Source organism: Heterodontus francisci, chromosome 18 (assembly GCF_036365525.1).
Source record: "Heterodontus francisci isolate sHetFra1 chromosome 18, sHetFra1.hap1, whole genome shotgun sequence".
In the NCBI taxonomy this organism is placed as follows: Eukaryota; Metazoa; Chordata; class Chondrichthyes; order Heterodontiformes; family Heterodontidae; genus Heterodontus; species Heterodontus francisci.
Genome location: NC_090388.1, coordinates 12,127,083 through 12,141,289, shown reverse-complemented (window position 1 = coordinate 12,141,289; position 14,207 = coordinate 12,127,083). Strand labels below are relative to the sequence as shown.

The following is a 14,207-nucleotide window of genomic DNA, read 5'->3' as shown; positions in this document are numbered from 1 at the left end:
AGAAAGGGGGATGGAATTGGTGACTGGGGATTGGAGTTTGTAGAGGGGCTGAAGACAATGGCTGTGATCTTCCTGATCTTCGAAGTACATCTGCTGACTTCTGTCAAAAGCTGCTCTGAGCTCTCACTTTCCTCTTTAACACTTTAGTGAATCATCTCCAAAGACTTTACAGCATTCCTGAAGAAGTCACCACCATATGATCTTACACCAAAGCCAGCCATGGCAGCTTAGTTTCCTCTGAAATTGCTCCATATGTGCTGCAGATTATTTTTCCATTAGGTTGGAGGTTCCTTCTGGACATTCTCTGTGCTCTTGTATCAATGCCTTCTACTCATCGTCCAACCCAAAATATTTTTGCTGGATGTCTCAACATTATAAACTTCCATGAGACTGTATGACCACCAGAGCTGTCAAGGTGCAATGGCTGACTCAGGACATTGTGATATCCACCATGACCATCACTGCGGTAACGAAGATCAATTCTTTAAATATGAAGACCCTGAAATCATACTATTCAACTGAAATGTCTCTATTAATTTAAAACGTTTAACCCATTTGTTTTCAACAGGTTAATGCTTCTTCTATAATCCAGCCAAATGCATTGAATATTCATGTGGCAGTATCCCACAGCGTAATTTTAGGACTGCAGCATATTCATTTCTATCTTACTATTGATGGCTCCACTTTAGTCCTTCATCTATTGGCATTCTTTGCACTTTTATCCCTTCACCTCAAATGGAGCAGATACATCTGCCCCATTTTATACCTACCTTTGAGAAATGTTTCAGTCTTCACTCAGTTAGAGCACTCATCTCTGAATCCCATTTCGGAGAGTTAAGCTCAAAGTCTAGGCTAACACCAATGCAGTACTAAGGGAGTGCACTGCACTGTCAGGTATCACCTTCCAGAATAGACATTAAACCAAGCCCCCGTCTGCCCTCTCAGGTGAATGTACAAGATCTCATGGCAATGCTTCAAGCTGGGGAGCTTGCCCCAGTGTTCTGGCCAAAATTAATCTCTGAACCAACACCTAAAAACAGTTTATCTGATCATAATCTCATTGCTGTTGTAGGACCTTGCTGTGCACAAATTGGCTGCCATGTTCAGATTACAATGCCAACATTTCATTAGCTGTAAAGTGCTTTGGGATGTTCTAAAGGCGTGAAAGGCACTAAACAAACTCTGATTCTTTCTGGTACCCCCGTAGCAACTGGGAACACTAAATGAAGCTGATGTTTATTCAAAACCTTTAACATTGCTCCCAGAAATGGGGAGCTTTTGCTTTCTTTTAATGCAATACAATAGTCTTGTTTCCACCCAGCAGAATGTATCTACAGCCTCTCACTGAAATTAAAACCTGAGGCAACATGGGTTAATTTTTAAGAATTTGGACTATTGGAACTAAAGCATAGAGAATCCCAAGGATTTTCTAACCTCTGCAGCCAATTTACAATAAGAATCCCCCCCCCCCCCCTCCCCCAGCAATGCAGAGTGCGAATGCATAAAATAAACCTTCAGATGCCAAGTAATCATAAAATTATCACCAAAACAATCTGGCAATTTTCTGAAGTGCTGTTAACAATATTGGGTAATTTTCATTATCACATTTGTGTAGCTTAGCAACTCCAAAAATATTTCCACCCTTGCAATCGTGGATAATGGCTTCAATATTGTACAACTTCCACTCACTTTCTGCCTTTGCTAAGAGTTTCAAATTATATCCATACATCCAGGACATTCCCCTTTATGGACTCCTGTAAAGATAGCAACTCGACTAGTAATTGTTCCCTGCTCCTGTTCTGTGCAACAATGGCTGCTCAGCATTAATCAAAAGGGCATTGTCTTTATGAAAAGTGTCTCTGGCAATCTTTTTGTCTGTGAAAAGAGCCTTGTAATTTTCTTCACATCAAATGCAAATGAGGCATGTTGATGCAAATTACATTATTGCCTTGTGTTCGTAAACAAATGAAAAATGGTTTGCCAAACATCTTTTCACAAAGATGGTGCTCCTTTAACTGGGGCAACTGTTATCAGCAGGATCTTAAATATGCAATTTTTAGCCTTAGCTGATTTGTTAAATATCTTCTCACTTCCAAACAACCCATGAAACTAGAAACCTCAACAAAATGTGCTTTCTAAGTAGAATTCTGGCTCCATTATTAAAAGGGCACTTTCAAGATGATGAGGGAGAAGCAAATGATGCAATTGGGGAGAATTAAAGGAATATTGATCTCCTTAACAGCTGGAGGAATCTACCCATATATTGCAAATTTGTATTCCACACATGAGGCTAGTGGACTTATTCACAAGATAAAGCATTCAATTGAGTTTTACTCAGCTCCACAAACAGAATGCAAATCTCACTGCTGATGTGGGCATTCCTAACTGGAAAAAAAAATCTTTCTACTTGTATTAATTATAATCTACGGCATTTTAAAGAGGCACCTCACCTAATGAGAATCAAGAAATATTCCCTCCTGCACGATAATCTCTCTCGTTACCATCGCCATACCAGAAGAGATTTTTTTTAAAAAGTCTTTTGAAGACTTACCAGTAGCTGTCACAATACCAGTGAGGTTTTGGCTGAATGTTGCTCAAGCTGCTTAAGATCCAGTCTGCACTGAAACAAAAGAGGTTCGATTTCCATCTCAGTCCCAGGAATGATGGTGGGGGTATCAGTATCATTCGGTGTCAGATGCAATGGATCAGAAGCACCCAAAGAGATGTGCTCCCATTTTAAAGTCATGCTTTATACCTTTGGTTACTTCAAGACTGGAAATTTTTTTCTGAGATATGGCAAGTAAGAAAACATAAACTGTTGAAGGGGCGAACGGGCCGTGGACTGCAAATGTAAAGAACCATAGCTAATCATCAGCCCCTTTCTGGTTACTGAGAAAACTCTCAATGGTAAGACCCGACATGTTGAGACTTGTTGTGCACTTTACCAGACGCTGATCTTCACACCAATGCTTTTCATTAATATCAAGTACTCGTAAGCTCATTCGGACATGTCCAGCTAAACACCAAAAGTGTGTGTGTGGGGGGGGGGGGGGGGGGGGGGGGGGGTGGTGGTGGCAGAGAACATCTGAATTCCCAAAAGGTCCAAGTGAAGGAAAATAAATAGAGACATCTGGACTCAATTATTTTTAATGCTCCATCCCACTCAAAATACTTGACTAGAAAAAGTCGCCCCGTTTTGACAAATCCCTTGTACCCTGAACATCATTCCATTCAAAAAAAATGATTTCAAGCATCCGACAAATTTTAAGCTGGTCGCAACTCCAGAAAGAAAGTGTAATTTCGACATATTGTTTTGAAACATTAGATTAGCTGTAGACTTGAGTTTAAGATTTTACTTTCACTTCCCCTCTTTTGAGGCCAATTTTGAATTGCATTGTGAATACTGACTGCAAGGGGACACAAAGAAATTGGAAACATTCCCCAACCAATACCAAACACGGAAGGCAACTTTTGTTCTTGTTAAAATGGCAAGATAGGAAACGTTTTATTATAATTGAGAAGAAAATTTCTCTTTCAAAATAGAAATCTGTACAACTTTTGCCACAATCAATATACATGAACTGTACAAATTTACAGCAGTTCATAATTTATCAAATATCGAGAGATGGTCAAAACAGAATTCACAAATCAAACATTTGTGAAGCTACCGATCATGGTAGAGGAGAAACTACAGTCCGCATCCACTTCACTGAACAGTGCTAAAAATGAAAGACGGCACTTTAGAAAACCCTAGGCTAGCAATGTACAGATATAGCTATTTCATCAAAGTAGGTTAGTCAAATGTTAAAGAGCAGCGCTCTTGTAGCTCTACAAAGGCTGTTTAAACCCATTTCAAAGAGGACTGATATTATTGCCCTACCCTCTATTTTATTTATTTTTTTTTAACGAAAAAAGACACATCGCCAAGTGTCAAAATACTGTTTTGAGGAATGTAAAAGGCGACAAACAGTTGGCAGTTTTCGCTTCCCCATACAGAAATATTTCTATATATAGATATATAAAATATATAATTTTGGTTTGGATTTGGAACATTGCTGGAAACATTTGAGCAGACGTGACTTTCCTTTTCTGAAAGACACACAGCCTGTGTGAGAGCTACGTACCCTCTTCCTTAACATTTAAGAGAGACAACCAACCCTAAACAAAGCCGAGTATGGGTCCCAGATAATAAAGGCGCCTTCCTTCTTTACCCCCTCCCTCCCCTCCAAAGCAAACCCATTCTCCCTTTCCAGTGCACATGTTGGGATTTTTTGCACTAGCTGGACACGGTCATCATGTTGTAGGTTTTAGAAGGGCTGGTCCTGCCCAGCAGCAACTCGTCCTTGCAGCTTGTCCGGCTGCCGTCCACCATGGGCAGGGGCGAGCTGGCGCCGAGGTGGTGGTGGTGGCCGTGAACCATGGGGTGCGCCTCGTACAGGACGCAGATCGAGCCGTCCTCGCCGATCCGGTACGACACCTCGTATGGATCGACCCAGAGGGTGAGTTCGCTCGGGAGCAGCTGGAAAACCTGCTGGTCGCTCAGTCCGATCCGGTTTGCCGCCTTCCAGATGATGGGGTCCATTTTGTGGTTGATCCGGATGCACCGGTAGCCAGATCCTTTGCACGGTTTCTCGGGGAACCAGTGGTGCTTATAGTGCTCTGTGGGGGGGGGGGGGTGGGTGGAAAGGCAAAGGAAGACACGACCTTATCAATGAATACAGGCTCCCCAAGTTGGAGACAGCAGAAAGTAACACTCCTCATTGCTGTTTGCAGCGCCCGGTGCCAAATCATTAAATGCATTTGAGATCCAGCGTCTCTGACCCATGGTCCAGTTGCACCGAAGAGGTGATTTTGCATTCAGCACGTAGGACACATTTTCCAAGACAAAGCAGGGGTGGGGGGGGTTGGAAAAGTGAGATAAAATAAACTGGCACCTGAGCAACATCATGCCCGACAGCGCTCCGCGTGCACCGATGGCACGAGACGGTATCCCGGGACAATGGGATGGGGGGGGGGGGGGGCTTGGTGGGCAACCGGCACGAGGCGGCAGCCCATTGGGCGCGAGCTCCCGGGCCCGAGTTCCATTTTTCGAACGCGGCGACCCGTCGCGTTCCAACGGTCGCGCGAAGGGGGTTGAGGGGAGGGGAGGAGAGGGAGAGACGCCGGAGCCGAGAGGCCGCACTTACCCGCCAGCAGGTCCTGCAGCGACTGGCAGAAAGTCTGCAGCTGCCGCTCGTCCACTGTCGCCTTGGTCCGAAGGAGCTTGCAAATAAATCCCACCGCCGCGCTGATCTCTGGCTTCATCTCGGCCCAGGTGCCCAAAACGTACATTGAGGAGATTCTTTTCTCAGAAGTTTTTTTATTTTTTTTCATCAGAATTGATTTTTTTTTTAAACTGTGGCAATTTCTCTTTTTCCTCTCTCTCTCTCTCTCCGAAACTCGAATTTTATTCGGTTCGTGCGGTGATGTGGAGAAACGGGATTGGAGGGGGGGAAAGAAAAAAGGGAGGGAAAAGTTTTTGTTTCTTCGGTACTGTGTGTGGCGGAATAATGAAAGTCTCTGTACGTGCGATGAGTCAGCGCTGTTGCTGTAGGGCGCGCCGCTGCCGTCGCTCCATTACTCGCACGCTATAAGTCCGCCACCGAACGGGACGCGCCGGAGCGCGGAGCTCATATTTATAGGAGTGTAGGCGGGAAGTGACGTCGGCACCACAAAAAAAAGGGTTGGGCTTGAGGGGATTGACGTCACCGCCGGGCGGTTGTCGGTGACATAATTCTCTTGGCTGTCAACAGACAATGGGGCGCGCTGGATTGGTGCGGCGGGAGGTCACATGGCAAGGCCTGGGTTGGAGGTCACGTGGTGCAACAGTATTAAGGAAACGTTGCTGAACCAGGTGGTGTTTTAGAGGTTCCAGACAATCACCAGTTTTAGTATCAAATAAACTTTGACCACCGGTCCATCAGGCAGTGGTCTGCACGGAATGTCCTCAAGGCCCTACGGGAAAAGGAGGCGGTGGATCCTGTCGGATGGTTCCCCGAGCAGACCGCCAAAGTCATTTGGCGGAATGCCTCATCACCAGAACTTTCAAACAAGCACCAAGATGTAGCTTGGCTGGTGGTGAGAAGGGCCCTCCCCGTCAGATCCTTCATGCACACCCGAAGTCTCGTCCCCTCCGCACAGTGCCCCCGCAGTGGCTGTGGTGGGGAAGAGACGGCCGCCCACCTCCTCCTGGAATGTGTCTTTGCAAAGCAGGTGTGGGAAGAGATGCAGTGGTTTTTGTCGAGGTTCATCCCAAGCAGCTCTGTAACACAGGAGTCTGTGCTCTACGGGCTGTTCCCAGGGACACACACCGAGACAAACATCAACTGCTGCTGGAGGACTATCAATTCGGTGAAAGACGCCCTTTGGTCTGCCCGCTTGCTGGTCTTCCAGTGCAAAGAGTTGTCCACCACCGAGTGTTGCAGACTGGCACATTCCAAGGTCCAGGACTATGTGCTGAGGGACGCACTAAAGCTTGGGGCAGCCGCAGCAAAGGCTCAATGGGGAAAGACCACAGTGTAAGGTCCCCCCACCAAGCTGAACTGAGGGGCTGGATCCATGGGAAATCCCTCGAACTGTTATCGTTAATATTTTCATTTGCTGTAAATGTAAAACTGTAATTGGCGTGACAATTGTGAAATGGAAGGGTTCTGAAGAAACTCATGATAGTATAGAAGGAAACTGATCTCCCTTGCAATGTTTGTATTTTTTGGTGCTGTTTGAAACTGTTTGGCAATGTAAGTTTTACAGATTTTTATGAATAAAGTATATTTTGGAAATAAAAAAAAATAAACTCTCCCTGAGAGTCTAAATATAAATTAGCTGGTTCAATTCTAAAGGAACAGAGAGACCGGGGAATATATGTGGAAAAATCGTTGAAGGCAGCAGGGCAGGTTTGGGAAGCATCTAAAAAGGCATAGATTCCTGGGCTTTATAGATAGAGCCATGGAGTAAAATAGTCAAGAAAATTTGATGAGCTTTTATAAAACATTGGTTTGGTCTCAACTGAAATGTCTACTTCTGGGCATGGCACTTTAGGAAAGATGTGAAGGTTTTAGAAAGCATGCGGAAAAAGGGTTTTGATGAGATCACATCTGGAGTAAGAACCAGAGGACACTGATTCAAGATGATTGGCAAAAGAGCCAAAGGCGACATGAGAAAAAGTTTTTTTGCGCAGCGGATGGTTAGGATCTGGAATGCACTGCCTGAGAGTGTGGTAGAGGCAGATTCAATCGTGCCTTTCGAAAGGAAATTGGACAAGTACTTGAAGGAAAAAAAAATGAATGGTTACAGGGAAAGGGCAAGGGTGTGGGACTAGCTAAATCTCATGCAGAGAGCTGGCATGGGCTCGAAGGGTCAAATGGCCTCGTGCTGTAACCATCCTAGATTCTATGAGTCGAACTGGGGTAGAGGAGCAAGAAGATCTAAGGGGAGAGACGTATAAATCACTAAAAGTAGCCACACTGGTTGATAAGGCCATAACAATGCAAACAAAGCCCTAAGGTTCATTTCTAGAATTGAAAAGCAGGGAAGTTATGTTAAACTTGTATAGAACCTTGATTAGAGCACACTTGGAGTACTGTGAACAGTTGTGGTGTCCATATTGTAAAAAGGATATATAGGCACTGAAGAAGGTGCAAAAGGGATTTACAAGGATAATACCAGAACTGAGAGGTTAGCCCTATCAGGAAAGATTGAAAAAGTCTGGGGCTCCTTTCTCTAGAAAAGAGAAGGCTGAGGGGTGATCTGATAAAGATATTCAAGATTATGAAAGGGTTGCCATAGAGATGTTTCCATTTATAGGGACGAACAAATCTAAGGCTATAAATTTAACATAGCCACTGAGAGGGAGTGCCATGGGCTTTACGACCTTTTCTTTTGTCTTCCATTGCATGAGGGATTTCTGCTATATTTTGATGCACTGGCGAGGCATGTTGTCAGTAGAGGTTTCTGTTGGGGTTGCCTCACCCTTAGTCTCTGGTCAATGTAACCAAACATTCAAGGAACAAAAGATATCGAGAAGTTCAAAAGAAGGAAAAATTCTTCTTCTTTAAAAAATGAAACAGAGCAGACATTATGAATTGCCAACCCACCAGTCTACTATTTCATTGTACAAAATTCTAACTAGAATAATTCAAAATAGGATCAAGACAATATTAGAGGAATGCCAACCAAGAGAACAGGCAGGGTTCAGTGAAGTATATACTCTGCAACAGACTATCTACATACAATGAACCAACTCATTGAGAAGGCAAACGAATATCAGTTGAACCTGTGTATTGAATTTATTGACTATTCAGTGGAACACAAAGATTTACTGACAGCTTTAAAGAAAACGGGAATAAATGAGGGATATGTAAAGATCTTAGATTTACACAGATGCAATGGCCAGAATACACATCGACAAAGATATAATGGTTGATAAATATTGAAAGAGGAATGCGACAAAGGGATACAATCTCACCAAAATATTTATCACAGTAATGGAAGACATATTCAAGAAGATACCCTTAGAGGAGAGAGGATTAAATATTGCTGGAGAAAAACTAACAGGCTTACGCTTTGCAGATGATGTTGCATTATTTCATCTGTTAAAGACTTGAAAGTACAACTAAATAACAAATAAGGAGAGTAAAAATATTGGACTGAAAGTTGATAAAGGAAAAACAAAGCATATGGTGAACTTTAAGACAGAAGATACCAGACAAATTGAAGGCCAAGAAATTGAAAAAGTGGTAATACAAATATTTGGGCCAAATATTACAGATGATGGATTGTACATATTAAGAGGTACCTCGTAGGATTAGGACAGGATGGAGTTGTTTCAGGAGAGACATATTCTGTGTGATAATAAAATACCACTGGCATTAAGGAGGAGGGTGTATGATCAGTGTGTGCTACCGACCATGACATATGACACGGAATCATGGACAACTACAAAATATATAGAATAAAAACTCAGCTCAGAGAGCAATGGAAAGACAAATGTTACACATCTCCATTCATGATAAAATCAGGTGTAGTAGGCCGGAAAACTGGAGTTAAGGACATTATTCAGAAGATAAACGAAGCCAAATGGAGATGGGCTGGGCATGCTGCTCAATGAAATGATAACAGGTGAACAAAAAGGCTAATGGAGTGGCAGCCAAGAACAGGAAAAAGAAGGGGGAGACCACAAAGAAGATGAAGAGATGACATACACCTCGGATCCACTTGGGAGAGAACAGCAAGGAATAGAGATAAATGGAAAAGGCAGGAGGAGGGCTACATATGACAATGGCTGACAAAGCCTAAATGAATGAAACAGGAGTGCAACAAAGGTTCATCAGACTGATTCCTGGGATTCCAGTCCTATGAGGAGAGATTGAGTTAAAATTCTTAAGGGGTTTTACAGAGTAGATACTAGGAGGATGTTTCCCCTAGCCTGGGAGTCTAGAACTTAGGGTCACAGTATCAGAATAAGGTGTCAGCCATTTAGGACTAGGATGAGGAGAAATCTCTTCACCTATGTGAACCTGTGGAATTCTTTACCACAGAGAGATGTAGATGCTCATTCCTTGAGTATATTCAAGTCAGAGATCGATAGACTTTTGAATTCTAAGGGAATCGAGGGATATGGGGATATGACTCTATGACGCTAGGGTGGGAAGATATAGCTGAGGTAGAAGATCAGCCATGATCTCATTGAATGGTGGAGCAGGTGAGGGGCAGAATGGCTGGCTTCCGCTCATATTTCTTATGTTCTTGTGGTCTAATAAATCCAATAAAGAAATCAAGAGGAGCTTCTTCACTCTGAAAGGTCAGAATGTGGAACTCGCTACCTCAAGGAGTAGTTGAGGTGACCAGCATAGATGCATTTAAGGAGAAACAAAATAAACACATGAGGGAGAAAGGAATAAAAGGATATATTAACAGGATTAGACAAAATAGGGTGGGAGGAGACTCGTGTGGAACATTAGCACAGGCATAGACCAGTTGGACTGAATTAAAGGCATGCTCAAGTCACAAAAAAAAACCCGACCCGAACCCAATGGAACCACTTCGGACCCGAGTCCAACCCGGCCCAAGTCCCTCCATTTTCCCCCCGTGCCCAACCCAACCTGAGCCTGACCCGACCACCGCAATGTTCCCTTTACTTACTTTCCGACTCCCAATCTTCAGGAAGCTGCAGCATAAGTGTGATGATGTCATAGAGACGCTCACTCGCTCACTGTGCAGACTCAGAGTTTCCTTCTTTGACGTCCCGGACTCCCAGCTCAGTCTTTTAACTTTTAACATTTACCTGCAATTCTTGCTCTGTGTGTCCGGCCCACCCGGACCCAGCCCGACCCGACCCGAGCCCGAATGCCGGACCCGGAAGTGCGGCCCGACCCAACCCGAACCTGGCACGTCGTCGGGTCTGGTCGGATTCGGGTCAGGTAGCATGCCTTTAGGCTGAATGGCCTGTTTCGGTGCATTTCCCTGTAATTCTATGTAATATTCACGATATTATGAATCAAGGCCCAGAGTAGCAGTTTTCCTCAAGTTAGTCATAAAGTATATGCATTTTCTTTAACCTGCAGTTCTTCTGCAATAATTTGCTTAAGTTGCTAGGTCTATTAAGACTAAGGCGGGAGGAGTACACTGTCTTTCTCTAGTTCCACTTCTCCACAGGTCACAACATATATTTAAATTTGTACCCAGTTACTGATGCGGCCAATTATATTCTCTATCTATTTTCGTTTCAGAATAAGATCCACTAACCAGGTTTCTTTAATATACAACAAAAGTATTAATTTATTATAAATTAAAAACTTACAAAAATTATAAAAACTTACCTGAGCTGTGAGTCTGGGACATCAAAGAAGGAAACTCTGAGTCTGCGTCGTGAGCGAGTGAGTGTCTCTATGATGTCATCACACTTATGCTGCAGCTTCCTGAAGATTGGGAGTCGGAAGGTAAGTAAAGGGAACATTGCGGTGGTCGGGTTGGGCTTGGGTCGGGTCAGGCGCGGGGGGAAATGGAGGGACTCGGGCTGGGTCGGGCTTGGGTCCGATGTGGTTCTGTCGGGTTCAGATTGGGTTTTTTCATAGTCATAGTCAGAAGGCGCCTGTTGTTTACTTAGCTGAAGACATGTGACATCCAGTAATTGTTTTTAAACAGAGTCCTTCCAGTGACCCTTAAAAAAATCTCCAGCATCTTCAGTCCTCCAATGAATCCATCTCCACAATTCTAAAACACGAGTGCTCAAAAAATATTTAAAAAATGGCAGCACTTTCATAACAAGTCATAGAGTTATACAGCACAGAAACAGGCCCTTCAGCCCATCATGTCCATGCTAGCCATCAAGCACCTATCTATTCTAATCCCATTTTCCAGCACTTAGCCTGTCTTTCACTATTTGTACATGTAAGATGGCAGTAAATGGTCAATTCATGCTACGGTATTTTAAAATTATTTTTGGCTTTCTTTAATAGTTACATGAGTATCCCAGTTTCCTAGCTCTCTGAACTGAACTCTTAGGGACCTGGTAGGTTAATTCCGACTTTACATTAAAGCGAGAAATGATAAAAAGAATTATTATTTCACTGATATCAATAATTGGAAGAAATATATTTTGGTCGTGATACCTTTGATAGAGCTGCAAGCAGCCACCTTGGAAGAGAAGGGATAATGTATGACTGAGTCATAATCCAGGCCAGAGGCTCTGTCTTCGGTTCCTAGTCTATGCTAAATTAAGGTATTTCAAGTCAAGGCGGGCTCTCTGCTTCTCTAGCCAATCCACCCCAATGGAACCTATTGGTGTGGTTTAAACACAGGGCCTAGTAATTTGATGACAATGCATACATTTTTCAGATGCAAGGTGGACACCTAATCTTACAGTATGGTGGGTGACGTGCACTCACATTATGCGCCTGAAATGTGCCTTCCACCATATCGGTAAAGGCAGAAAAGGAGGCTTTTGGGGCCCATGCCTGAAATAGGCATTAGTCTTTTGTGCATGCAAACATGGGGAATAATGCCTTTCTGAGGCTCTCTTTGCAGAATTGGACTGCCCCGAATGCAACCAGCGTGACCTGGCTGCAGTCAGGAAAACATGTTCAGCATGCAGCCTAATGTAGTTATTAAAACTGCAGGCACAGTGGCGCAGTGGCTAGCACCGCAGCCTCACAGCTCCAGGGACCCGGGTTTGATGCTGGGTACTGCCTGTGCAGAGTTTGCAAGTTCTCCCTGTGACCGTGTGGGTTTTCCCCGGGTGCTCCGGTTTCCTCCCACAGCCAAAGACTTGCAGGTTGATAGGTAAATTGGCCATTGTAAATTGCCCCTAGTGTAGGTAGGTGGTAGGGAATATGGGATTACTGTAGGGTTAGTATAAATGGGTGGTTGTTGGTTGGCACAGACTCGGTAGGCCGAAGGGCCTGTTTTAGTGCTGTATCTCTAAAAAAATAAAAAAAAGAATCGCTGCAGGCCTCAACCAATAAATCAAGTGTTTAAAATATATTTATCTGAATATAGAGCCTGGAGGTGCAGGTGTGCTTCTCTCAAGTACTGTACAGTGCTGATGTCCATCACCAGGCCGCACTCTGCTCTTTTCTGATTGTCATCTCCCTCTCTTGATCACTTCCCCCTTCCAATAGGCACCCTCCTCTCAAGATTGCTTCCCCCATCCCAATCGCCCCCTCCCTCCTGATCATCCCACTCCATCCGATCACTTCCACCTGCACCAATTGTTTCCTCTCTCCTGGACACTTACCCCATTCCAATTGCCATTTCCATCCCAGTCACTCACCCCAACCCAATTTCCACTTCCGCCCCACTCATTCCCCTATCCCAATTCCCACTTCCATCCATGTCACTCCCCGCTGTCCCAATTACTTCTTCACTCTCAATTGCTTCCTCTCCACCCTCCAGAAACTACCTGAAGACCACTGCTAGCAACACAGCGGTCCCGAATTTAAATGTTCTTGCCTGGTGAGCAGGTGCCTGCAGATTGCTGATTGATTTTTGCTCATTCATGGGATGTGGGCATGGGTGGCAGGGCCAGTATTTATTATCCATCCCTAATTGCCGCTGAGAAGATGATGGTGTGTCCCCTTCTTGAACCACTGCAGCCCATGTGATGTAGATACACCCACGGTGCTCTTATGGAAGATGTTCCAGAGTTTTGGCCTAGTGACAGTGAAGGAACAGCAATATGGTACACACTACTGCTACGGTGCACCAGTGGTGGAGGGAATGGATGTTTAAGGTGGTGGATGGGGTACCAATCAAGCTGGCTACTTTATCCTGGATGGTGTCAAGCTTCTTGAGTGTTGTTGGAGCTGCATTCATCAGGCAAGTGGAGAGTATTCCATCACACTCCTGACCTTGTAGATGGTGAAAAGGCTTTGGGGAGTCATGAGGTGAAATACACACCACAGAATTCCCAACCTCTGACCTGCTTTTGTAGTCACAGTATTTATGTGGCTGGTCCAGTTAAGTTTCTGGTCAATTGTGATCTCTAGGACGTTGATGGTGGGTTCAGAAATGTTAATGCAATTGAATGTCAAGGGGAGATGATTAGGATATCTCTGGTTGGAGATGGTCATTGCCTGGCACTTGTGTGGCGCAAATATTACTTGCCACTTATCAGCCCAAGTCTGAATGTTGTCCAGGTCTTGTTGCATGCAGGCATGGACTGCTTCATTATCTGAGGAGCTGTGAATGGAGCTGAACACTGTGCAATCATCAGTGAACATCTCCACTTCTGGACTTATGATGGAGAGGGCACAGTTTCAAATTAAGGGGTCTCCCATTTAAGACAGAGATGAGGAGGAATTTCTTTTTGTTAGTGTTTGGAATTCTCTTCCCTGTGAGCAGTGGAGGCTGAGTCATTGAATATTTTCAGGGCTGAGTTAAACAGATTTTGATCCACAAGGGAGTCAAGGGTTTTGAGGGGCAGAAGGAATGTGGAGTTAAGGCCACAATAAGATCAGCCATGATCTTATTGAATGGTAGAGCAGATTCGAGGGGCCGAATGGCCTACTCCTGGTCCTATTTCTTATGTTCTTATGGTAGGTCATTGATGACGCAGCTGAAGATGGTTGGGCCTAGGATGTTAATTGTATATTAATTTTATTTAGTTATATACAGATAGAGGGCATTATTTGGGGTTTCACTTGAGCGCATAAAAAGTGGCACTTACTGAA

General features: G+C 44.1%; 1 protein-coding gene and 1 long non-coding RNA gene across 2 annotated transcripts in view; both read right to left on the bottom strand.

Annotated features, from left to right (window-relative positions):
• Positions 1-2,991, bottom strand: part of LOC137379448 (uncharacterized) — a 142,986-nt gene extending 139,995 nt beyond the window's left edge. The window contains exon 1 of the long non-coding RNA XR_010976815.1: positions 2,552-2,991. This is a non-coding gene — a long non-coding RNA (uncharacterized lncRNA). The remainder of the gene's footprint in view (positions 1-2,551) is intronic.
• Positions 2,992-3,469: 478 nt separating this feature from the next.
• Positions 3,470-5,663, bottom strand: LOC137379446 (protein BTG1-like). The gene is made up of 2 exons (XM_068050280.1): positions 5,187-5,663; positions 3,470-4,659 (listed from the first exon to the last, which is right to left on the bottom strand). The coding sequence occupies exons 1-2, from the start codon at positions 5,371-5,373 to the stop codon at positions 4,277-4,279; spliced, it is 570 nt and encodes a 189-aa protein (XP_067906381.1). The 5' UTR covers positions 5,374-5,663; the 3' UTR covers positions 3,470-4,276.
• Positions 5,664-14,207: the final 8,544 nt, after the last annotated feature.

Bases quoted from the DNA above. Each gene is read 5' to 3' on its own strand.
- LOC137379446 (XM_068050280.1), bottom strand. From the start codon at position 5,373: ATGAAAAAAAATAAAAAAACTTCTGAGAAAAGAATCTCCTCAATGTAC. The intron at 4,660-5,186 runs GTAAGTGCGGCC...CCCCCCCCACAG, and splicing joins GCTGCAGGACCTGCTGGCGG to AGCACTATAAGCACCACTGG.